The sequence below is a fragment of the Procambarus clarkii genome, chromosome 52, assembly GCF_040958095.1.
Source record: "Procambarus clarkii isolate CNS0578487 chromosome 52, FALCON_Pclarkii_2.0, whole genome shotgun sequence".
NCBI classification, from domain to species: Eukaryota; Metazoa; Arthropoda; class Malacostraca; order Decapoda; family Cambaridae; genus Procambarus; species Procambarus clarkii.
The window spans coordinates 2,654,136-2,676,579 of NC_091201.1; the positions used below are offsets into that span (position 1 = coordinate 2,654,136).

General features: G+C 40.5%; 1 protein-coding gene across 4 annotated transcripts in view; it reads right to left on the bottom strand.

Moving 5' to 3' along the window:
- Gmppa (GDP-mannose pyrophosphorylase A) overlaps window positions 1–22,444 on the bottom strand; it is a 32,877-nt gene that overhangs the window by 4,908 nt on the left and 5,525 nt on the right. For 2 of the 4 annotated variants that reach the window (XM_069304267.1, XM_069304269.1), the window contains exons 2-8: window positions 22,100–22,298; window positions 20,835–21,064; window positions 20,459–20,609; window positions 14,684–14,782; window positions 13,409–13,580; window positions 7,860–7,975; window positions 5,381–5,529 (exon numbers count right to left, since the gene is read on the bottom strand). In XM_069304267.1, coding sequence (XP_069160368.1) covers window positions 5,381–5,529; window positions 7,860–7,975; window positions 13,409–13,580; window positions 14,684–14,782; window positions 20,459–20,609; window positions 20,835–21,064; window positions 22,100–22,298 — 1,116 coding nt within the window. Of the gene's footprint in view, window positions 1–576; window positions 699–5,380; window positions 5,530–7,859; window positions 7,976–13,408; window positions 13,581–14,683; window positions 14,783–20,458; window positions 20,610–20,834; window positions 21,065–22,099; window positions 22,299–22,444 lie in introns of all 4 variants that reach the window. The other 2 variants (XM_069304266.1, XM_069304265.1) reach the window with 2 other exon arrangements.

Consider the following 22,444-nt stretch of genomic DNA (forward strand, 5'->3'; position numbering starts at 1 on the left):
TTGTGCGAGGGGCATGTGCTAAACTTTCTAACTTCAGAATTGCTTTTAAATACTGTACATAGATGGCAAATTACTAAAGAAATTGTTCACGACTTATCACGACTAAGTGGCACCAGAACTGAAGGACAAGAGCTATGAGGAGAGGTTAGAGGCATTAAATACTGTATGCAAAATCTAGAAGATAGAAGAAAAAGAGGCGATATGATCACTACGTACAAAATAGTAACAGGAATTTATAAAATTGATAGGGAAGATTTCCCGAGACCTGGAACTTCAAGAACAAGAGGTCATAGATTTTAACTAACTAAACACAGATGCCGAAGAAATATAAAAAAAATTCACTTTCACAAACAGAGTGATAGATGGTTGGAACAAGTTAGGTGAGAAAGTGGTGAAGGCCAAAACTGTCAGTAGTTTCAAAGCGTTATATGACAGAGTACTGGGGAGACGGGACACCACAAGCATAGCTCTCATCCTGTAACTACACTTGGGTACTGTAATTACACACAACATGCTCTTCCCCCTTTCCCCACACAACATGCTTCCCCCCCCCCCCCCACACAACATGCTCTCAACTTTAAAGACAAGTGCAGTCACTCAGAGAACGATCTCATTTTTGGTGCTGGCAGAGAGTTCTTTGTATGGAAGAATTATGGAGTTTATCACCACCACCTCAGAAGGAACTTTTACATCATTACCTGAAGCAAATGAAAATAAATGAACCTTGATGTTTTCAAACCGTACCAAAATGACTATGTGATATCAAACACATTCAACAGTGCTTATGTGCCTCATACCACATAATTTGCAATAAAAAACGTACATAATAAGTCTATTACAAAATAAACCATCATCCACAAGAGATTGGTTCTAAATGATAAAACCAGCATTAACCCTTAAACCGCGCAAATCATATATATATATATATATATATATGGTTTCAGTGACAAAATCGAAACCGCGCATGTCATATATATGATTTCGTGTCTAGCGCTATAATTTAAATGCCCCGCCTGAGATAGGGGCAGCTATAGTGCAGCCAGGACCAATAGTTGCCAGATGCCACCTAGAAAAAAAATCCAGGCTAACATTCTTGGGTGTGAGAGCTTCAGTATCCAGCGAGCCACCAAGGCTGATGCATGCAACATGAGCTCACAGCACCGTTGTTCAGCTTGTGACCACAGCATCGCCTACAAATGTGATAATATATATGTTCATGCTATTATTTAGCAATGATAGTATTACAAAAGACCCCTGACTGTGATAAAACTGACCAGGATTCTGATAATAGCAGGATTGTGATGATATTTAGCGCTGTGCTCCATGGAGGGAGGGTTGTGGCGTCGTCTTCTGACTGTGTGTGGCCACCGTTTATTGACTGCACTCACCATACCAGCTTAGTGGTTCGCTATGGTGAACACAAATGTAGATACAGTACTTATATATAATGTGTGTATAGAGTGTAATAACAGCAATAGGAGTAGGTTGGGAGCCGCCATTTTGGTGAGGGCGGTGGAGTCGTCTGCACAATTTATCATGTTGTTTACGGGTGGCCACTATGGTCTTTGGGCACCATACCAGCTTATTTGTACAAGTATGGTGAATAAAACAGGTAGATACTTATATATAATGTGTGTATATAGAGTAATAACACCACAAACAGTATTGTTGGAGGAGAAATATTAGTGCGTCTGGCCTTGAGGGCAGCCGCCACCAACTGATTGTGTGAGTAGCTACGTCTTTGTACCTTCACTCACCATACAAGCTTAGATGTACAGTTATGGTGAACAAAACATGTAAATACTTATAGATAATGTCTGTGTATAGTGAATAAATGCAAAAGCAGTATTGTGGGAGGAGAATGAGGGCGAGTGAGGTGTTGATGAGGGAGGGAGTGGCAGCGAGTGGCTGGCTGGTGTGTGGCGGTCACTCCTCGTTGGATTTTGACTCACAATACCAACTTAATGGTTCGTTATGGTGAGCAAAACATGCAGATACTTATATATAACCTGTATATATAGTGTAATAACAGCAAAAGTATTTGTTGTTTTATGATCATAATAATTGAATCACTAATATGCACACCATAATTTTGAGTACAGGGATGGTTCACACATTTTATTACAGTATATAAATATATTACAATTCACTCTAATGAATAATATTACTGTACTGCAAAAAACTAAGAAAAAATCAGACATTGAAATAATTAGGTAATAATATATTTATAGCAACTGCCACCTGACAGCTTGAGCGAAGTAGACCTCGTCTGGTGAAGGCTCTGTCAACGCCCCTTTTTTGCCAGACTTCCTTACCCTATTGCGGCTAAAATATGCCACCTACGATTTTTTTGTTATTTTTTCCGTGATCAGTTAACAAAAATGAACACTTTTATAAGACAAAAGAATTTTTTGTTGTTGTTGTTGTTGCGCCTGTGGGTGTTAAATCCATTTGGACCCCTAGCGGTTTGAGGGTTGAATGTGTCCTCATTTGAACAAACTATATGGAGTGAGGTTGATTCATTCCACAAGGGATTTCATTCGACCTGTCAAACCCCAACCTGTTCTCGCACTTTTGTATAGTCAATATTGACTTATTAAATACGTGCATATGTGACATACTAAACATACTAGTTTACCTTGAAAAGCTTCATAGAAAACACCGACCTTACCTAACCTTCTTAGTATGTTAAGATAAGCATCTTATTGCTTCGTAATTACAATTATTACTTAACCTATACCTATAATATGTTAAGTAATAATTGTAATTACGAATCAATAAGATGCTTATCTTAACATACTAAGAAGGTTAGGTAAGGTCAGTGTTTTCTATGAAGCTTTTCAAGGTAAACTAGTATGTTTAGTATGTCACATATGAATGTATTTAATAAGTCAATATTGACTGTAAGAAAGTGCGAGAACGGGTTGCAGACCCGAAGCAAACTACCCCCCCCCTCCTCCAGAAAAAAAAACAATGGGCTTACATAGACTATAATCCATATCAACATATAAGGTTTCTGACTTACCTTGCCAGGAGAGTAGTGAAGTGAAATATCTTAATAACCCATAGGTACATTTAGACAAGTACAAAAAAACGCCATCATGACCCATCTTTCTTCACATTGATACCGTTTTAAACAAAAATAACATAACATGTGATAGAGCAATCACTGGTGAACAATTCCAGCTCAGTCATAACCAAATGACAAATATTGGTGGGCCCAACATTAAGTAATGACCGGGATTTACAGAAAAACTTCGTCTCAAATAAATAAATCTCGAACAACGAATTTAATCCATTCCAGCACCGAGCTACTGTAGTTATGTAAAACACTCGTCTTTCAAAACAAATTTCTCCATTATAATAATGGAAATCAAATTAATCCGTTCTACCACCGAAAAACATCAATATGATATTCGATGTTTAAAATAATGGAGCAGCCTACCTTACATACACTGAACAAACTTTTATGACATTTTTCATTCTTCAAATTTGTTAATTTTTTTTATAGCAAAATGTTCATTCGGTGTTTGTCAGGTAGGCTGCTCCATGTTTCTTAAAAAAAAAAAATAATAAAAAAAGTAAAAAATTGAAACAATTTGAAAAACGAGCAAATGCCATAATGGTTCGTTCAGTGTTTGTCGGGTAGGCTGCTCCATTATGACAATCTGTCTTTGTTTCAAATGTGTTCCATCTGTTTTGTATTTTTCATTTATTTCTCAATAATGGAGCAGCCTACCTGACAAAAACCGAACGAACCTTTTAGACTTTTTTTTTTAAATTTTGTTTCTTTTTTTCCACAAAAAAGTCAATGCTTTGCAACATCACAGCAGTCACCCCTTTATATCCCAGCATCATTAGCATCTTAAAAAAAAAATAATTGATTTGCATTATTGGAGGCGTCCGAGAATGTGCGAGAAGCAGCGCGACCCCATCATGCGGTGTTGTCGTTATTCAAACGAGCGCTCGCCAAACGAGATGAACTGTCGGCGATCAGGGAGCTCGTTACCCAAATTGCTCGCCAATTGAGGTGCTCGTCACTCGATGTTTTACTGTATTTACAAAAACTGTATTTATAAGCATTCTTAATTTTGACTATGGCATATGATAGAACAATCGTTTGTGAACAATTTGGTATACAAATTATATGTATATTATCATCATTGAAACCAAATATGTGACATGATATAATTTTCTCATCATCCTGGTGAGGGAGGGAGAGACTACTGCCCTTCCTCACTCCCTACAGTCAGCTGATTGTCGCTATTCATGCTAGAGATTACACCACTAACAGGTTTGCTTCATTAGCACTCCAATGCAAATTGAAGTGTCCAGAAAAATATGAGCTCTCTGCACAATGACACTAAAGTTTCTAAGCATGTATACAAATCTTGTATGTGAATCAGGAGACCAGAGACCAGCCTGGATAAGAGTTGGAGAAAAGAGCCAAGATAAACATGTACTGTATAGCTCCTTTCTACTCGGCTGACTGTAGATGCTGACATTTGGTGTTGGTTAGAGGGGAGGCAGCAGCCACTCAGGCCAACTACCAGTCAGCAGTGTTCTCAACAATCCCCATCATGCACAGTACTGTATAGCTTGGAGGAGGTTTTGAGTGTAAATGTATCAGTCTTCAAGGTCATTCCATATTGGATGGGTTTTCTCTTGTGCCTCCATTGTCCCAGTATGACCCAATGGAGACACTCATAAAGAACTCTGTTGCGCCAGTATATGAACGTCGACCTGATGGCTGTATCTGGTCTTGTCCTTGGGAAGAGTCAGACATTGCATAAAGAAGCAACTGAAAGTTAGAGTTGAGAAATATATACTGCACTGCATCTAATATGGGACAGAGGCTCTGGCATGAAAAAAGTCGAGTCAGTTGGTTAGACAGAAACAAATAATTTGAGAGTGTACTTACTAATGTATCATATTCTAACACATACTCCTATGTTTTGTCAACACTTACGAGGTGCAATAATAACAATCGGGGATAATACAGTCCCCATGGCACAGTGGTAAGACACTTGCCCTACACTTTGTGAGTTATTTGGCCTGGGTTTGTATCCTGGCTGGGGAGGATTGATTATGAGCCAATCCTTAACTGCAGCCTCTGTTCACCCAGCAGTGAAAGGGTACCTGGTTGTTAAACGACTTGGTGGGTCGTATTCCAGGGAAAATTAAGATTAAGGACTTACTCAAAACACTATGCATGCTAGTGGTTTTTACAAGAAGGTAAGAACTCTTGTATATACAGTATAAAAAAAAATGCCCTGACAGTCAAAAATAGTTCAATCAATATACAATGAGAAATACATACATACCTGTTAATAATTAACAAAAAACAAACCTACCTGAACTAGACTCACTGTTCACTCACCAAGAATAGTAATAGATGGATTCAACTTTCCCTCAATGTTGAAAAGTGGAACATTGTCCATTTTTGCAAATGGTTTATTTGGGTTAGGGTCACAAGGCGTGCCTTCCAGTCGTGTCCAGGCACCAACGCTTGAGTTCCACCCTACAACACTATAAACAAAAGACTGCTTTCAGAAATTTAATACAATATTACATTTTCTATTAAATTAAAACTATACTTGTACATGCATTCATCAGAGCACAGTGCTAGTAGTGATGGAAGCAGGTTTAAGCTAATAGTGTTGGAAGCAGGTTTAAGCTAATAGTGTTGGAAGCAGGTTTAAGCTAATAGTGTTGGAAGCAGGTTTAAGCTAATAGTGTTGGAAGCATTCTCCTTCCTTCTATTGATACTCGTCCCCTCTCTCTGGCTTTGCTATGTTGATGACATTTTTTGCCTTATGGCCTCATGACCTTAGTCTTTTCCAGCCTCTCCTCTCCTCTCTTAACAATCTGGCTCCTTCCATCCATTTCAAAGTTGAATGGGAATCTCACTCCCTCCTTCCTTTTCTTGACGTTCACGTTCACAGCTCTGTGTACGGGTTCTCTTTCTCTGTCTACCGCAAACCCATGCATAGTGGTATGTACATTCACTTCTTTTCCTACCATCCTCTTTCTGTTAAGAAAAGTGTCCTCGTCTCTCTCTCCCTCCGCGCTCTACGCATCAGCGACCCTCAGTTTCTCGAATCTGAAAATTCTTTTATTTACAAATCTTTCTCTTGCCTTGGTTACCCTTTACATTTTATCAACTGTGCCTGTTCTCAAGCTAAACATAATTGCTTTCATTCTAAACCTGCTTCCAACACTAGTAGCACTGTGCTCTGCCTTCCCTTCATATCTGAACTCAAAACTCCTACCAATACCCTTCATCCTCTAGACATAAAGCTCGCCTTTCGAAAAACTAACACTCTTCGTACAAATCTAGTTCACACTTCTGCTTCTAATGCTGCTGGTGTCTACTCTATTTCCTTTTCATCTTGTCCTCTCCAATACTTTGGGGAAACTGGCCATACACTCAATGACAGACTCAAGGAACACAAAAGAAGTGTTAAGCCTGTAGACACAAACAATGCTCTCTTCTGTCATGTTAAAGACTCTAATCATCCTATTGATTGGTCTTTTTCTAAAATAATCTTTCCTGCCTCTACTCTTCACAGACGCCGTCTTGTCGAATCGGCCCTGATACACAACCTTCCCAACATGAACCTTAGTCCTGGCTTTGTTGCTGTTCACTCTTCCCTTTCACAGTACATACTCAAATGTTCCAAAACGTTCTAACAAATGTGACCAAACATAAGCCTACCCTTTCCTCTTTTTCTCTTTCTTTGTCTTTTACTTTCTCTTTCATTCCCATTTACTCCTTTTATTACCCTCCTTCATACCCATTACTACCCCTATCTTTTGCCTTGCTTTTACCTTCCTCTAAGTTTTCCTCCTCCTCACCTCTTTCTTGCTTCACTTATGCCTGTGCCTTTCTCGTCTCCTCACAAACAACTTGGCAATGGTCCAGGATGGACCAAAACGTCGTCGTCTTTTCATCTTCTAGTTTGTGGTTTGGCCAATATTTATTTCAGTTTATACCTGGTGGTACTTATCCATCTATTTGGTGTACAGTTTGCAGTCATTTGCCGATTCATTTCTTTTCTTTTTGTAAACCTTGCAGTTGTCTGTTTTGCTTCACTTACTTTCTGGGTGTTTTCTTACAGAGAGTGAACGTAAACATCCCCAGTTCTTAGAACTTCTGTGAGAGGACCGTGTGCTGGCTCTAGTTTCCAATAGGCCATACAGACTCCTATGGCTGATGTGAAACATAGGCATGGAGCTACCTCAGCGAGCCACCGTTCGGCCCCTCCAAAAAAGATGGCTCATTGAAATGTTCGACTTACTCGAATAGGGCTAGGCTCCCCATGTGATACAGATTATCAAGGAAAGACAATACTTGGAGATTCAGGTTACTGAAATGCAAATTACCAAGCTCTTCTAGTACTTATATTCCACTGTGCCATGATCCATGTGATGATGAGTTTCATTTAAAAACATTAGAATAGAGGAAGCTGGTGGTGGTAAACAGGAACAACAAGGAGGTGTTGTTCAACAAGGTAAACAGGTGGTGGCAGCTGTCTACATACAGCTGCTGGGTGTAAACAGGAACAGTCATGCAAGGCTGCTCTACTTTATCCCCAGCTACTATACAACCTTTCACTACAAACTCTGCAAGACTCTTAACATCTTAAAATCCTCCCCACATTACATCTAATACTATGGAAAATGACAAAATTGTTTTGGGAAATAAAATTGTTAGTTTTTCTTATAGCAGGTAAAATATTGTATCTGTGAAATACAACCCTGTTGAATATGATGTCTGAGTATACTACAGGTACAGTATGAATATATATTTTGGCAAGGTTTTTAATCACAAAATATTCTTCCAAATAAATACATACGTGTATAGAACACAGCTGTGCTCCTGAATAGTGGTATTGCCAAGGATAATTGATTCTCGAATACGAACTCCAGCACCTATCACTGCATTCTTCCCAACACTCACATTTGGACCCAGCTGAAAATGAATCACACACATAATACAGTATACTAGAAGTATCATATTTTATTTATGCACAAAAACTTAAAAAAACCTTTCTACCACACAGGCTCACAATGCAATATTACATATAGAACAATCTATACTGAATTATATGAACATGTTTGCTGATGATGCTAAGCTACTAGGGAGAACTTAGGGGAACTTAGATGATTGTCACCATGCCCTTTAAGATGACCTGAACATAATAAGTGTATGAAGCAACACTTGGCAGAAGGAATTTAGTGTGAATAAACGTCATGTTAGAGAATGCGGAATAGAAGAAAATGGGCCACACACAACTTTACAAATAATGTGAAAAGACTTTCACAAACTCTCAAAGAAAGAGTTCCAAGGGTAATTGTAGATAGAAAACTGTCGCCTGAGGACCATATAAAGAACATCGTGCAAGGAGCCTGTGCTATGCTTTCCAATTCCAGAATTGTCTTTAAATACATGCATGGCAAAATATTAAAGAAATTCTTCACAACATTTGTGTACATGTTCCATAACTGGAACATGCAGCAGTTGTATTGTGCCCATATCTCAAGAAGCACATCAACAAACTGGAAAAGATGCAGAGACATGCAATAATAGGGCTCCGGGAACTGAAAGACAAGTCCTACGAGGAGAGGATAGATATGTCAAATATGCCAAACCTAGAAGATACGAATAAAAGAGGGAATATGATCACTACGTACAAAATAGTAATGGGAATCAACAAAATTGATAAAGAAGAATTCTTGAAACTTGGAACTTCAAGAACAAGTAGGCCAAACCCGCAAAAACATTAGAAGGGTCACTTTTGCAAACAGAGTAGTAAATGGTTGAAACAAATCAAGTGAGACGGCAGTGGAAGCCAAGAGACTGTCAGAAGGTTCAAAGCATCACACAACAAACAGTCCTGGGAAGACGAGACATCATACTGTAACTACACTTTGGTAATTACATATATTCCACCCAACCTACTTGGCCTTGCTAGGCAAGACAAGACATTGTTAGGCAAGAACCCTGTTGACTTCTCAGTCCATTCTTCTCTACAAGTCAGCATCCAAACCAATACCCTGCTTATACATCCTGATCACCCAAACAACCCATAATCACTTACTAACTCACCCTTATCCTTTCCCATTCATGTCTTCCTAGTTCAATTTTACCATTAATCCCTTCCTTCACACCTTGTTCTGCTTCATATCTCAAGGAACTCGGGGCCAAGGCAACACCAGATCCAGTTGACAAACCATAATGCCTGTCCATTAATGTTGTTTCTTCCAAAATATATTCTACACATTTGGTTACTACACATATTACTTTCTCCAGAAATTTAACTACCATACTAGTTATAAAATGATCCATAATTTAGTGGGTCTTCTGTCACCATTTTTATAACTTGGGATATTGCCTTTGTCCACATGTCTGCAAGGATTTCTCTTTGTAAAGCTGTGTGGAAATTAATGTTGAGTGGCTTGCTAAGTTCAATACCCAAGGTCAAACTCCATCTCACTTAAAATATTTTTTATTGTCTCAAAAATACCACCCCTTCGGAATTCTCTCTAGTCTTGTTTCTGCCAATGCAGCTACAGTATATGTACAGTATTAATGTATGCTGTATAACATCCTTGTTCTAGTGCTTTTAAATTCATTCCATCTAATTTACCAAGGACCACTAACACTAGTGGCCTCGACGAGGACAGGAAGCCGGCGGCTTCTCGAAGCCCCCACCCCCCAAATTGCCTTGATGATCTTTTCCAGGCAGATTTTGAAACCTAAGACAGTTTTAGCATTTACGTCTTTGACAGGTAGGCGGTTCCATGGCCTAATATCTATGATATTAGACAAAATTTTCATGAATTTGTTTTCTCTTTTTTTTCCTGGGGCCCCTCTGTCCATCTCTTGATGCAAGTGACTGGCTTTCGTATTTTATTGCAGCGGCTCCCTGAGCCTTATCACCTTGAAGAATGATTGTTTTCTTTCCTCTTGACACCCAAAGCTGGTAGAGATGTTTCACACCCTCCAGGTTAGTCACACTCTTTCCTGAATACCTTTTTCCTCTCAAAACAGCGTCTTATAAGACTTCCTAGTGATGACTGTGGTGGTACGAAGGTTGCAAAAACAAACATTTAATGTTAACAAAAAAGTTTAAATTAACAAAAACTTTCCTCATCAAAATGTGTGGCAAATAATCCACACACTTGCCTCATCTTAGTTATGGAATACTCACCCAGTAAATAATATATTATTGCTTTCAAACTCTTATTTCTTTATATACAGAACTATCTACAAAAATTTATATATAAACTCTGTTAGGCAACATTAAAAACATGTTTATAAAGTAGTGTACAGTAGTATATGCAGCAACAGACCATTAGATCTAAACCAAGCTTTTGGTAACAATGTAATGCATGAATTGGACCAGAAGGAATTCTTTAATTACATTAAAGAGGCTCCTAGAGCTACCTAGCTAATATGCAATACATTAGATCGGGCCTTAGTCAATGGAGTTCAGTCTACCGGGGACCATGAGCCAGAACCTGGTCCCCTCAGAGAGGCAAAGCAAGCACTGGCCTATAGAAACCCTCCCTGTGGTTGGGGGCACTCCATGTCTGCCATCGACCAGGGCTGGCATCAGAAAGATAGGCATAAGAAAACAATCCCACTTGGTAAGAAAATGTGACTGAAAACCAAACAGGGAAGCAGAACTCGCCTTACAACAACTTACAACAAGGAAACGAGCAAACGTTACATGTCACCGCCTGTCCACGCAGCTGTTACGAACCCGGATCCAGCGTCCGAGCCTGGAGCAGTGACAACCACGCCATCTGTGGGTCAGCTCCCGAAACCCCCGCCAAACGGACGACGACACCTGGTGAGGACAGCGTGTACTGGCCTCGAGGACCAGTTTCCAGTCCTGTGCAGCTCACAACACAGCCGCTCCTGACCTCTGGTGAGGTGGTGCTCCGACGACAGCGCCATCTATGGACTGGATACGTCAGGTGTTTGTGCCCGAGCCCGTAAGTGAGGTGTATTAGTGTCCCGGTTATTGATGACGTGTCTGCTTACAGAGCCGACCTGGGACCACTGTGAGGGAAGTGGAGTCAGTCTACCCGAGGCAGCCAGTCTCCATACCTTGAACCTTGCTGCAGCTGTTGTGACGTCGTCCCCCCGGAAGAACACTGTGGTGTGTTAGCCTGCCAGTGGAGTGGCAGTAAAAGGATTTACCCGGGACCGACTGTTGGAGACGATCATCCACTGGGGTACGGAAGACAGGAGAGTGATTTGCGGTGTCACACGAGGCTCCTGTCTAGGGCGTTCCCCTTTTATCGTCCGTGGAGTGGCCGTACCAGCCTTGTGGGCTCAGAACCTGCCAGCAGACCAGCTGGACGTGTGGTTGACGGCCTCCACGGCGGTGCCCCCAGTGGACCCGTGTTTTGGCTGACCTGTGGCCAGGGTAGGCTCAACTTCTTTGGAGAATTAATTGTGAGGCCACGAAGAGAGCACCAAGGATTTGGCACCAGGAGTTGTGGCACCAGCGTCTTCAGCAGAAGACATCGATTAAGGATTAATCCCCTTGTAAAGTGTTAATACCCCCCTCCCCCTTGTGCACTCATTTATATGTATATTTAATCGGTGATGGTGATAAGTATAATATTAAGTTCTTAACTTTCTTTCCCTACTCCCTTTAAGTTACTTACGTCACGGATCTCATCCCTTGATAGCCACTACTGGCTTGGGAACGGATACATTATATCTTCCTCTAACAACATCAGAGTAAGGACCCCGTTGCGTCCCGAGAGGGCCGTAACAGCAGCCTCCCCTCCCCCCTCTCGCCGGGCTGGCTACCCAAGCTATTCAGTTCGGAGGCTGAGCATGAGAAAGGAAACAGACCCGCCAACTGGAGGGAGAGGGAGGGAGGGAGAAGTTCGAACGACACCTAACCAAAACGGGGCAGCCTCGGTGCATCCGGGTGGGCAACCAACCTAACGCATTGCAGCAACCTAAACCTAGCACGCAACGTGAATGCCTCTTGTACCAGAATATCAATGTCAATAGGAAGGGTAATTGAAGAACATGCAGAGAACAAGTCTTGCAAGAATCTGGGTCAAAGGTGTTGGTGATCCAACAGGCGGCATGATGGAGGCAAAAGCAAAGACTGTCACCCTCAGACAAGGGTACACAGCAATCTTCAAACTCGCACAAGACGAGCTGAAAGTCGGAAGACGCATCCATAGGTCCACCGAGCCCTGACAGGGCAAGGTGTTGCAAACCAATTAGACCCAAATATAACAAGGGAGGAGATCACAACACTGATACCCCCCTGCGATGTGTACAAGCACAGGGGCCTAGCGGAAGGCCACAAAATATTAAAAGTGGTCCTATAGCCACACCAGGCAGACCCCCCCCCCCCCCACCAGGCACAGAAAACAAAAATGAAAAGAAAAACCCTGAAAAAGTACAACGTCCCCAGAGGAAACAGGAACCGGGCCACTGCATAGGTGAGCTGGCTGCACAACACCCTGACGCCCCAATCAACAACAATACTACTTCCTACCCAAGGCTAAACAAGGGCCACAAAACCCCAGCTGGCCCCAAGGGCGGGGTAAATGCAGAGCAGCAAAAACCCCTACGGAAATGGCTTCCCGAACGCACCAGGAAAGACAACCCTGACACGCAAGGGTAGTAGTCCTCACAGGGCACTTAGGGAAGGTTTAAACAGGTACACCTGGCCACCATACCACGAACAGCAGGACACCATGAAGGCAAACACTGCTTGAAAACCAAGGCCAAAGATGACGTCCACCCCAGATCGCTTTAGTCAATGAACTGGATGGCTTGAGTAGCCGGCATGGGGAGAGTCCGGGGCTCCCCCCTCCCTCTCCTAGGGAGAGGAGGGGAAGCTGCGCAGACAGGCAGCACAGCGGTGAGGTGTGGCGTTTGCTTGTTTGCTTGTTTCCTTAAGTTATAGGGCGAGTTCTGCCTCCCCGTTCGATTTTCGGTTGCATTTTCTTACCAAGTGAGGTTTGTTTTGTTATGCCTACCTTTCCGAGTGCCAACCCCGGTCGATGGCAGGCATGGAATGCCCCCTCCCCCCTAACCACATGGGGTTTTCTATAGGCTATTGCTCCCTTTGCTTCTCTGAGGGGTCAGGTTCTGGCTCATGGTCCCCTGCAGGCTGAACTAAATTGACTAAAGCCCTTGTCCAATGTATCACATATTAGCCCGATAGCACCAGGGAGTCGCAGGTGGCTCCCAACAGAAACACACATTAAAAGATCCCGCCACATGTTAAACTACCGTGCAAGTTAACAGGTAATGTATTGCTAAACAATAAAACAAAAACTGCTTTATTTACCAAGTAACTACAGTGTGTGAACAAGGCCTAAGAAACTGGTGTATAGAGTACTGCAATCTTACCAGAGCTGATGCATCAACACTTGCTGTTGGGTGAATGTATACATCACCGATAATAGTTGGTTTATCTGGTCCATTTGTAGCCAAGCGCTCATTCTTGGTCTTGTGGTAAAGTTGGAGATAGTGGCGATTGGCATATATAGCAGATCCTGCAGTTTTTATCTGAGACCACCACCTACAATGAACAGAAAACTCTATAGATAAATATAAATACATACACACACACACATTATTATATTTTATACATACACACACACACACATATATTTTATATACACAGACATATATATTTTTATATACATACATGTCTCATTGAATATGACAGCATATTCTGTATTAACTATTTTCTGGTTTAGGGCTTCTATCCCTCTAACTAGTGCTCTTGCATCAGGGTTTAGTTGGAAGAGGAGTCCTCCAAAAGTCATGTTCGTTTTCGAGGTGAAGAAAAAGAAGTAAATAACTGTAAAATGTATTACACTTATTATAAAATTGCAATTTTATAATTGCAACATAAGTCATGCTGGGCTCTTTTGGACTAATATGCATATACCCCTGTAGAGAATTTTATTGTGAACACAATGATACCAAAACGAACGACGTAGCACGAGAATTATGGTGAGAAAAACTGAAACGAGTATACACATTTTACTGATTCTGCGAGCTCACGGGTAACTTTTGCTGACTTTAAACTTTGCTGAGGGGAGTCACATCGGACTTTTGGACCTTATATGCATATAACACCACCACCCCCACCACCCCTCCTGTAGAGAATCCTATTGCGAACACAATAATACCAAAACGAACGACGTGGCACGAGAATTAAGGTGAGAAAACTGAAATGAGTACAGTATACACATTTTGGTGTTGCCGCACGCTCGCCCGAAACACCAGGACCATGACGTCAAAGTCTGCGGCATACACAGGCCGCGCGCGAAAGTGTTAAGTTAATTGCGGGTGTGTGGAACGGATTAATTTACATTATTTCTTATGGGAAAAATCTGTTTCGGTTTTCATATTTTCGGTTGTTGGACCATCTCTGGAAACGGATTAAATTCATAAACGAAGGTACCACTGTATACAATATTTTGTTTTTATGTAACACACACACTCAGGATATGAGTAATACGAGTCTAAGATGCTCTCACTTGTGTCCACCATGCACACACACGAAGTGTCTTTACAAATACATAGTTAGCTACACAATAAAATATATGACTGGTAAACGTAGAAATAACTTTTATTTTTGTTGCAATAATAAGGATGACAAGTGAGACTAACCTGTCAGTAGTATAAACATAAGCTTGGCCGGTTCCAGCAATAGGCATAAGAATGTCTTGCTCCAGTTGAATAGTTTCTCTCCCTTCACAATCATCACAGCTGTATACAAAAAACATTGATACAATAGTCATATCAGCTAAAAAAAAAAAGGTGTTGAGTTTAGGTATAATGCTCTCATTTAACTTGAATCACTTGGCCACTACCTTTGGTATTATCTTGCCCCTCTGGGATGTTTCATACTTCAGCCAGTGTCAGTGTGACCTCATCTCCAATGCTATAAAGATTTTTCCAAACTTCCCCACCTTTTTTTTTTATTCAGCAAGAGCAACAGCCAGAATGAGCACTTCAGCACTGAATCCTTCAAGCAGCTTGGCAGGAGAACAGTTCCAGCATTGCTATCTAAATCTGACACAGGATACACCCAAAGTTATAAATGGCACTACATTCAATATGAAGCACGTCAGAGTTGGCAGAGATCATACTCACTCTCAAAAACAATCATACAGAACACCAAAAAAACTGTGTCAAGCAGAATCCGACTTCATTTCAAGTGAACTTTTTATCCATGACATTCAGGATAATGTACAAGATAAACATAAGAGAGATCCCATAAGAACGGGCTCTAGATAAAATTTGAAAAAGGCACAAAACCTGTGGTGTCAGTGTACCAAACGTAACCCAAGCACTAACACCCAAGAAAAAGCAAGGACATGTCGATGACTGAATAAAAAACAAAATGGCTTACAAAAGAAAAAGGTCACGGCACTAACGAGCAAGACCCAAGAATTGGAATGAATCGCAAATGAACACAAAGTACAGCTACAACTGAATGAACCTGGAATGTTAATGCCCAACACCTGGAATGTTAATGCCTGGTGTTGGGGCATTAACATGGTGCCCAACACCATAGCCTGGGACCAAATCCCTAGACACCTACAAGATGAGAAGAAAACTTGTCCAGGCTGGTTTAGTAAAAGCTCAAGAGACGCACAAAGATAGTGAATACACACACACACAGGAAGGATAAGAAACTTAGATGATTGTCATGCCCTTCAAGAAGACCTGGACAAAATAAGTATATGGAGCACCACTTGGCAAATGGAATTTAATGTGAATAAATGCCATGTTATGGAATGTGGAATAGGTGAACATAGACCCCACACAACCTATAAATTATGTGAGAAATCTTTAAAGAATTCTGATAAAGAAAGAGATCTAGGGATGGTTCTAGATAGAAAACTATCACCTGAGGACCACAAAGAATATTGTGCGAGGAGCCTACCCATGCTTTCTAACTTCAGAAATGCTTTTAAATACATGGATGGCGATATACTAAAGAAATTGTTCACGACTTTTGTTAGGCCAAAGCTAGAATATGCAGCGGTTGTGTGGTGCCCATATCTTAAGAAGCACATCAACAAACTGGAAAAGGTGCAAAGACATGCTACTAAGTGGCTCCCAGAACTAAAGGGCAAGAGCTACGAGGAGAGGTTAGAGGCATTAAATATGCCAAAACTAGAAGACAGAAGAAAAAGAGGTGATATGATCACTAAGTATAAAATAGTAACAGGAATTGATAAAATCGACAGGGAAGATTTCCCGAGACTTGGAACTTCAAGAACAAGAGGTCATAGATTTAAACTAATTAATCAAAGATGCCGAAGAAATATAAGAAAATTCACTTTCGCAAACAGAGTGGTAGACGCTTGGAAAAAGTTAAGTGAGAAGGTGGTGGAGGCCAAGACCGTCAGTAGTTTCAAAGCGTTATATGACAAAGAGTACTGGGAAGATGGGACACCACGAGCGTAGCTCTCATCCTGTAACTACACTTAGGTAATTACACACACACATACACACACTTAGGCAGATATGTAAAAGGGAAAGATCGACCTTTGAGGATCACCCTAAATGGTACCAAACAGATGGAAGAAGTACTAAGGAATGCTAGAAAATTACAAAGTGATAAGGATGGGAAAGTGTGGTCGTTAAGACGAGATCTTTCAAAAGAAGATAGAGAGAAGCTGAAACTGAACCTCGCCGAGGCAAAACATTTAAATGAGAGCAGGAATGAAGAAGAAATCAATTCTTTTTTCTACAAAGTGATAGGGGTAGGCAGGCCAGTAAAGTGGTACATAAAGGCAAACCAACAAAATCATTAGAGAAAGGGGGAGTGAAAAATAAGAAGAGGGGAACAAGTTCCTCAAGATTGCATACACCAACATAGATGGAGTAAGATCAAAGATACTGGAGTTAAGTGATATAATACAGCTGCAGACACCAGACATTGTTGCACTCACGGAGACAAAACTTGAAGATGCTATTTTAAATGAGGTCATATTCCCAAGGGGCTACTCAATTTGGAGACAGGACAGAAAAATCAGGAAAGGCAGTGGCGTTGCTGTGCTGGTGAAAGAACACCTAAAGGTGAACGAAATAATGACTGCCAATCCACAAGAAGTTGACATAATAGCACTAGAGATCTGCCATGAGGTTGATAAACTAATGATCATAAATGCATATAGTCCACCGCTAAGCAGCACATGGTCAAAGGAGGAGCTAGATAGTAAATGAGAAGGTCTTATAACAATAATGAGAGAGATCATAGCGAGAGCGGATAACGATAGTTCACGACTGTTGATAGTCAGCGACTTCAACTTGAAATCCATAGACTGGGAAGTATGTGAAGCTAAAACAGAAGATTTCTGGACCTGTAAATTTGTAGACCTCATCCTGGAAACATTCTTGTATCAACATGTTAAACAAGCTACGAGGATGAGGGAAGGGGACGTCCCCTCCATGCTAGATTTGATATTTACCAGGAAGGAGGAAGAAATATTTGACATCCAGTACCTTCCTCCCTTGGGTAAAAGTGACCATTTTTTGGGGGGAATAAAGTATGCAATGCGTTATAATCTGGAAGAAAATATGACGGTCGATGCAAATGAAAAACCTGACTTTAGGAGAGGACATTATGGCAACCTTAGAAAAATTTTTAGTGAGTATAATTGGACAGACTTGTTGCTAGGCAAGGAAGTGAATGAGATGTATGTCAGGTTTTGTGAAATATATGATAAAGGCACAAAAAAATTTATACCAAAACAGAGAAGCAGAACTAGGAAACAGGATTGGTTCAACAGAAAGTGCGAGAGGGCCAGAGACCAAAAGACACAAAAATGGAATCAATACAGGAAGAGGCCGAATCCCCAAACATACCAGCGATACAAAGATGCGAGAAACAACTACACAGCAGTGAGGAGAGAGGCAGAAAGAAATTTTGAAAAGGGGATTGCAGACAAATGTAAAACAGAACCAGGTCTATTCTATAAATTCATAAACAACAAATTGCAGGTAAAGGATAATATTCAGAGGTTGAAAATGGGAAATAGATTCACGGAAAAGGAAATGTGTGAAACATTAAACGAAAAGTTCCAAAGTGTGTTTGTACAAAATGAAATCTTCAGGGAACCAGATACAATAAGAATTCCAGAGAACAACATAGAGGTGTCTAGAGACGAAGTGGAAAAAATGCTCAAGGAGCTAAATAAGAACAAAGCAGTTGGTCCAGATGGAGTTTCACCATGGGTTCTGAGAGAATGTGCACCTGAGCTCAGCATTCCTCTTCAACTGATTTTTCAGGCATCCCTGTGTACAGGAGTTGTAGCTGATGTGTGGAAAAACGCTAACATAGTTCCAATCTACAAAAGTGGAAGCAGGGAAGACCCCCTTAATTATAGACCGGTATCATTGACAAGTGTAATAGTCAAAATATTGGAAAAAATAATTAAAACTAAATGGGTAGAACACCTGGAGAGAAATGATATAATATCAGACAGACAGTATGGTTTTCGATCTGGAAGATCCTGTGTATCGAATTTACTCAGTTTCTATGATCGAGCAACAGAGATATTACAGGAAAGAGATGGTTGGGTTAACTGCATCTATCTGGACCTAAAAAAGGCTTTCGACAGAGTTCCACATAAGAGGTTGTTCTGGAAACTGGAAAATATTGCATGAGTGACAGGTACGCTTCTAACATGGATGAAAAATTTTCTGACTAATAGAAAAATGAGGGCTGTGATCAGAGGCAATGTATCGGACTGGAGAAATGTCACAAGTGGAGTACCACAAGGTTCAGTTCTTGCACCAGTGATGTTTATTGTCTACATAAATGATCTACCAGTTGGTATACAGAATTATATGAACATGTTTGCTGATGATGCTAAGATAATAGGAAGGATAAGAAACTTAGATGATTGTCATGCCCTTCAAGAAGACCTGAACAAAATAAGTACATGGAGTGCCACTTGGCAAATGGAATTTAATGTTAATAAATGCCATGTTATGGAATGTGGAATAGGAGAACATAGACCCCACACAACCTATATATTATGTGAGAAATCTTTAAAGAATTCTGATAAAGAAAGATATCTAGGGGTGGTTCTAGATAGAAAACTATCACCTGAGGACCACATAAAGAATATTGTGCGAGGAGCCTATGCCACGCTTTCTAACTTCAGAATTGCTTTTAAATACATGGATGGCGATATACTAAAGAAATTGTTCACGACTTTTGTTAGGCCAAAAGCTAGAATATGCAGCGGTTGTGTGGTGCCCATATCTTAAGAAGCACATCAACAAACTGGAAAAGGTGCAAAGACATGCTACTAAGTGGCTCCCAGAACTGAAGGGCAAGAGCTACGAGGAGAGGTTAGAGGCATTAAATATGCCAAAACTAGAAGACAGAAGAAAAAGAGGCGATATGATCACTACATACAAAATAGTAACAGGAATTGATAAAATCGATAGGGAAGATTTCCAGAGACCTGGAACTTTAAGAACAAGAGGTCATAGATACACACTAGCTAAACACAGATGCCGAAGAAATATAAGAAAATTCACTTTCGCAAACAGAGTGGTAGACGGTTGGAACAAGTTAGGGGAGAAGGTGGTGGAGGCCAAGATCGTCAGTAGTTTCAAAGCGTTATATGACAAAGAGTGCTGGGAAGACGGGACACCACGAGCGTAGCTCTCATCCTGTAACTACACTTAGGTAATTACACTTGGGTAATTACACACACACACACACACACACAAAGCATTCATAAAAGCACAAGCCCAAAGAAAAAGTGAAGTACCAGCTAAGAACCACAGGGAAAGCATGGGAAGAAAGTGAGGTGGGTTCGAAGGCTGCCCTCAGTGTATACAACGTTTGTTGGCAGGTTGTGGCAAGTAGTGGTGGTGACCATGCAGTCAACTAGCAATTGGCAGTTAGCAGTTGAGAGGCAACACTTGGTAGTGTCTCTTTTGATCCAAAGTACAATATTGCTTCAAGGAGGTAACAGTGTAGACACTGTATCTTCTGTCGGTCAATTATGAGTGATATTGAGAGTCCTCATGCCTCCCTTCTACCATAGTGGGCCTAGTGGAGGTAATTTTAAAACATCAGTGCTGTGCTGGGAATGAGGAGGTCATACTGATCTGGGCTGAAGTATGCCATGTTCCTGAGGAAATGGGGATATTACATACAGGATTCTAGGCTTAGAAATTATTAGAAATAGAAATAGAAATTATTTACTGCAATTCAAATACTTTTTCAAAATAAGCTTTGAAGGGAATTGAAGCAAAATTATCATTCCTATTTAAAATTTCTAATTTAACACGTTCCAGTTTAACATACAGTACTCTACAGGATACTCCAATTTCCCCGAATAATTTATTCGAATGTTAGCAATAGCCTATTTAATTTAGGATACACATGCTTACTCAGCTTCTTACCTATAAAAATCTTGTCTGGAATTAAATATTTCTCCAACTCGCTTGAAGATATCGGGGGAGCAAATATAAACGCCACAGTTGATAAGATTGGTCACAAAAGTGGAAGGCTTCTCAACGTAGTGTAGAATCTGGTGGGTTTCTTTGTCTTCAACTGCAAGTTACAATTAAGAAAACCTTAAAATTACAAATTATTAAAACACTGAAAATAAAGTCACCCACATGTATCTATTCTGCTCTGAATGTCATGAGACAACTGGACATTTCTTTCAATTACAGCTGATCAAGGAAGGTACAGTAGAGGGATCCAAATTTGAGACGATCCACAGAAATACGAAAATCTAAACTCTAAGGATAAAATGAAAAGTATTAAACATACCAATGCAGCCATACATGGTGGACTGCTGACGAGTGGCTTCAGTGCCCATGATGGTGATGAGTGATGGGGTAGAAAGGCTGGTATGAAAATTTAGCATTTCCTGCAGAGGAAAATCTCCACACACGTCACCATTGAGCACGAAGAAGGCATCGGGATTTCCAGAACTAATCTGGTCTCTGAAGTGATAGATGCCTCCTGCCGTGCCCAAAGCCTGGTATTCTTGAAGATACCTGTCACAGAATATAATCAGCAACCCTAATAACACACGTGTTCTCAATAACGCGTCCTCTTGGAGAAAGCAATTAATCATTGTACCATATTTTAATAAATAAATAGTTTATTTAGGTAAAGTACATACATATTGAGTTACAAGCAGAATGTTGGATTTATAGACAGAGGTAGTATATACTATGCCTAAGGCTACTAATACATACAGCATTACAGGCAATAAATAAAATTTGATCACACTGCAACTGATGAAATGAGTACAGTAGTGTATAGCTGCGAGATCTTGCTCCCTTGTGAGAGCTCCTTATCAGTGGATGCCCACAGCAAAGCTTGCTCCACCAGGCTCTATCACCACACAAACCTTTCACTCTTTCAAGCTTTAACTCAGTCCCTCATTGTTCCACCTCACATCACTACACCCTCACAACTTTCATCCTCTCAACCACAAACCCAAACATGCTCAGCAATAACGATCTGTAAAGATCACAATAAAAGATCATATGATCTTTCACTTAAATTGCAGCTATCCTTCTAGTGTTATCCTCCTAGTTGGGGATTTTTTTTTCAAATTTTTAGTATATCGTACTCTTTACAAGTGATTTTGATAAAAATATACTGTATATATATAGTACAGGTATATATATATAGTATATATATATAGTATATATATATATATATATATGCATAGAGTAAGCACATACTGTATATGCTCTATCATTTAAACTAAACAAACATTAATGTTAATCTAATTGTGACAAAGTCCTGGAATGAGATGCAACTGAAAGTCAGATGGTGTGGAAGATGTGAGAACCAAACATGCTGCTATTTAAGCAGTAAGCCCACTCTACTACACTTTAATAACATGCACAACTTACTCTCAATATTTCCTACATTTAACAGTGCCTTTCTCAATCTTATCAACCTGATTTTTATTTACCCGTATTTAAGTCACTTTGTCTTTACAGCACCTGGAATAATTGAGGTAGATTCCCTATTGCTTGTGCTATGTGCATCGAGATTAGTGCCATGATCTTTACCTAATCCTAATTTTGTATGCAGCAATCATATCTGCCACAAACTGCTGCAGCTGTTGTGCTGGGAAGTAACCAAGAAGTAAAATTTCTCGGATGTCCGGTACAGCCGCACATGCTTCTATGTGATGCTGGACCATGGGCAGCCCTGCCACTGGAAACAGAGGTTTGGGCACATCCAGTGACAAAGGCCGAAATCGTGTGCCTGAAAGATAAAACGCAATGAAAATGTTTAGTACATTGCAGTAAACTATTTTCTAGATGCAACCATACTATTGGCAAAAGCAGAGATTTGTCAGGTGTAATTATCTAACTAATTATTCAAGTGTAGTTACAGGATAAGAGCTACGC